Source organism: Gekko japonicus, unplaced genomic scaffold (genome assembly GCF_001447785.1).
Source record: "Gekko japonicus isolate JY-2015 unplaced genomic scaffold, Gekko_japonicus_V1.1 scaffold422, whole genome shotgun sequence".
In the NCBI taxonomy this organism is placed as follows: domain Eukaryota; kingdom Metazoa; phylum Chordata; class Lepidosauria; order Squamata; family Gekkonidae; genus Gekko; species Gekko japonicus.
The window spans coordinates 635,704-638,688 of NW_015174855.1; the positions used below are offsets into that span (position 1 = coordinate 635,704).

Consider the following 2,985-nt stretch of genomic DNA (forward strand, 5'->3'; position numbering starts at 1 on the left):
GGTGTGTGTGTGGATACACCAGAAGGACCTCTTCCCTGTTCACCTTCAACAAGCATTTGATTTTTTTCCCCCAAGACCTACACTTTAATTAATGATCTTGGAATGCCGTCTAACCAGAATATTTCATTGCTTCAGAGGTGTGTGTGTGGATACACCAGAATGACCTCTTCCCTGTTCACCTTCAACAAGCATTTGATTTTTTTTCCCCAAGACATACACTTTAATTAATGATCTTTTAAATATAAACCGAAGTGTTTATTTTTTAAGTATGACATAGCGACATCCTGAAATACAAATACTAACAAACCATACTGTGTACTTGGACTGTAATTTTTATATTTGTATAACGAAGTGTGTGTGTGTATATATATACACACACACACACACAGTCAAATGATTTTAAACATATTATTTACTAAAAAAGCTTATTTTAATAATGGCAAGCATTTGATGAAACAAACATGAGTCTTATGGCACCAATAGTGTGTTTTACAGACAAAATTCCAACTTCCAAGAACTGGGCTTATGAGAGAATTGGTGGCTGAGGAGAACCAGGGACAAAAAGAAATCCCCTTCTGGTAGGATTGGCAGGTCCCCCTGGCCACCAGCGGAGGATGGGGAGGTAAGGTTGCCACATTAAGGTTAGGAAACAAGTGGAGATTTGGGGATGGATCCTGGGGAGGAGAAGGATCTCAGTGGGGTATGATACCTTGGAGTCTCCCCTCCAAAACTTCCATTTTCTCCAGTGGACCTGATCTGTGTAGTCTGGAGATGGCCTGTAATTCCAGGGGATACCCACGTCCCACCTGGAGGCTGGCATCCCTACATTTCTGGCCCCTTGTCTCTCTCATTAATACACACATGTAGACTGAGGCTTGTGGGAGCAAAAATGCAACTCAATTATCCTAGGTAACAGAAGCTAAAGCAAGAGGTCAAATATCCCCACCACCACCTCTCACCTCATTCAACGTGAAAAATGCTTGAGAATTACATGAACAGCCCGAGCATGTTTACTCAGGAGTCATTCTTGTTGCACAAGTAACTCCTTAGTAAATATGCTTAGATAAGAGTTACAGCCTCACTCACAGCTCTAGTCCTTTAATATTTTAGTATGGTGTTTAAAAATATTTAGAAAACCCTTTTCAACAGGATTTTTGTGCAAAACATCCACTCCTCTGTGTGTGTGTCTGTGTGTGTGGTCAAGGAAATGGCTACATACCTCTGAATAGAGAATTCCCATGATCTTTCTTTGGATTCAGTTCCTTTAAAAATATTTAGAAAACCCTTTTCAACAGGATTTTTGTGCAAAACATCCACTCCTCTGTGTGTGTGTCTGTGTGTGTGGTCAAGGAAATGGCTACATACCTCTGAATAGAGAATTCCCATGATCTTTCTTTGGATTCAGTTCCTTTGCTTCTTGCTGAACTGGCAGGCACTTGACTTTGTATTGCCCTTCACTGCCTTTAAAGCTGATTAAAACGTAATTAGCAAAGCCCTTTTACCTAAGCACTCTGAATAGCAAACACGCTGAAATATGGTATCTTTTCCAAAGCATTCCCTATGTTTGCTTGAAAGGGCTTTCTTACCCAGGCACTCTGAGCACCGATGGTGACTGCTTCCAGAGGCCCAGCCAGAGAGACCAAGCTACTTGAAGAGCTGGTTTACTAGAAGGCTCTCACATCCGAGTACAAGTTAAAACAGGGAGAGGGGTGGTTCACTCTGTCAGTTTAGCAACCTCAATTAGAAATCGCCTAAAAGGAAAATGTCACAAGAGTGGCTACAGATAAATGGAGGTGTGTCCCAGGGTAATGGGAATGAAACTGCAGAAGTGGGAGAGGCACCACATTCTACATTACTGGGTGGACTGTATATTAAACGTCATAGACCACACAGAGAGCTGCCAATCTCCAGGTGGGGCCTGGGGATCTCTCAAAATTACAACTGGTCCCTGGACTAGAGATCAGTTCCCCTGGAGAAAATGGCTGCTGTGGAGGGTGGATTTGATGGCACCACATCTCCCACTGCGCTCCTTCCCCAAATTCTGCCCTTCCTTAGGCACTGCCCACAAATTTCCAGGAATTTCTTGACCTGCCGTTGGCAGCCATAATAGAATGTAATGCATGTAGAGACATTGAAAACCAGGCAATTTCTCCCCGCCCCCCGTGTCAAGAAAGCATAGGGCAATGTTCACCCAATAAAAGAAACAACACTTAATCATTACCTCCTGGGTGATAATATATGAATATGAATCAAATATCATAAAGGCAGTTTTGAAGTATTCATTTCAAAGTCGCTTGTGCAGGAAAATTCCCTAGGGTACTGTAAACTTTGCCACCAAGTTTATTAGTTTTGTCACATCTGAATTGTCTAAATATTGCAGGTGTATTCATCAGTCACACCTGTTTTTAATTTGTATTAGGGAGGGCCATGAAGTGATAAAACATTTTTTTTAAATCACAAAGTACTCACAGGACTTGCAAAACTAGTTCAACAGTCATCCTGTCAAACCAAGTTCTTTCCTTCAATGTAAAATATTTCCCACCCATGCCTAAAATAAAAGTTCAAACAGGCTCCATTCACCATTGGACTATAAGATGACCGTGGAGGCAATCTGCATGACCCCCCACTGAGCTGGGTCTGAACTCTGACTCAGAAGCCCCAGAGGAGGAGCCTGGGGAGCTAGAATCATGGCTGGGGGGAGAGCAGGAAGCTCAGGGAGACCCCTATATGGTAGATGATTCTGCCCCATTTGTTCCGCAGTAGGTGATTCTGCCCCATCTGTTCCAGAGGTTGCCCCTGAGCAGACTGCAGGAGAGGGTCCTCCACCAGGACTCCCCTCTGTCTCCCCCACACACACACCCCTGCTCCTTGGGCAAATATGCCAGCTCAGGACCCAGCCCACAAGCCCAGCAGAAGCAGATGAGGCAGTGGCTCATGCTGAGGTAGCTGAGATGAGGAACTTTCCCAAGTTAGCAGCCCATGCAC

General features: G+C 43.8%; 1 protein-coding gene across 1 annotated transcript in view; it reads right to left on the reverse strand.

The window, feature by feature from the left end:
• Window positions 1-1,667, reverse strand: part of ANKRD22 (ankyrin repeat domain 22) — a 37,233-nt gene extending 35,566 nt beyond the window's left edge. Inside the window, exon 1 of the mRNA XM_015424617.1 lies at window positions 1,366-1,667. Within this exon, the coding sequence (XP_015280103.1) occupies window positions 1,366-1,386 (21 nt within the window). The 5' untranslated portion in view covers window positions 1,387-1,667. The remainder of the gene's footprint in view (window positions 1-1,365) is intronic.
• Between the last annotated feature and the right edge of the window lie 1,318 nt (window positions 1,668-2,985).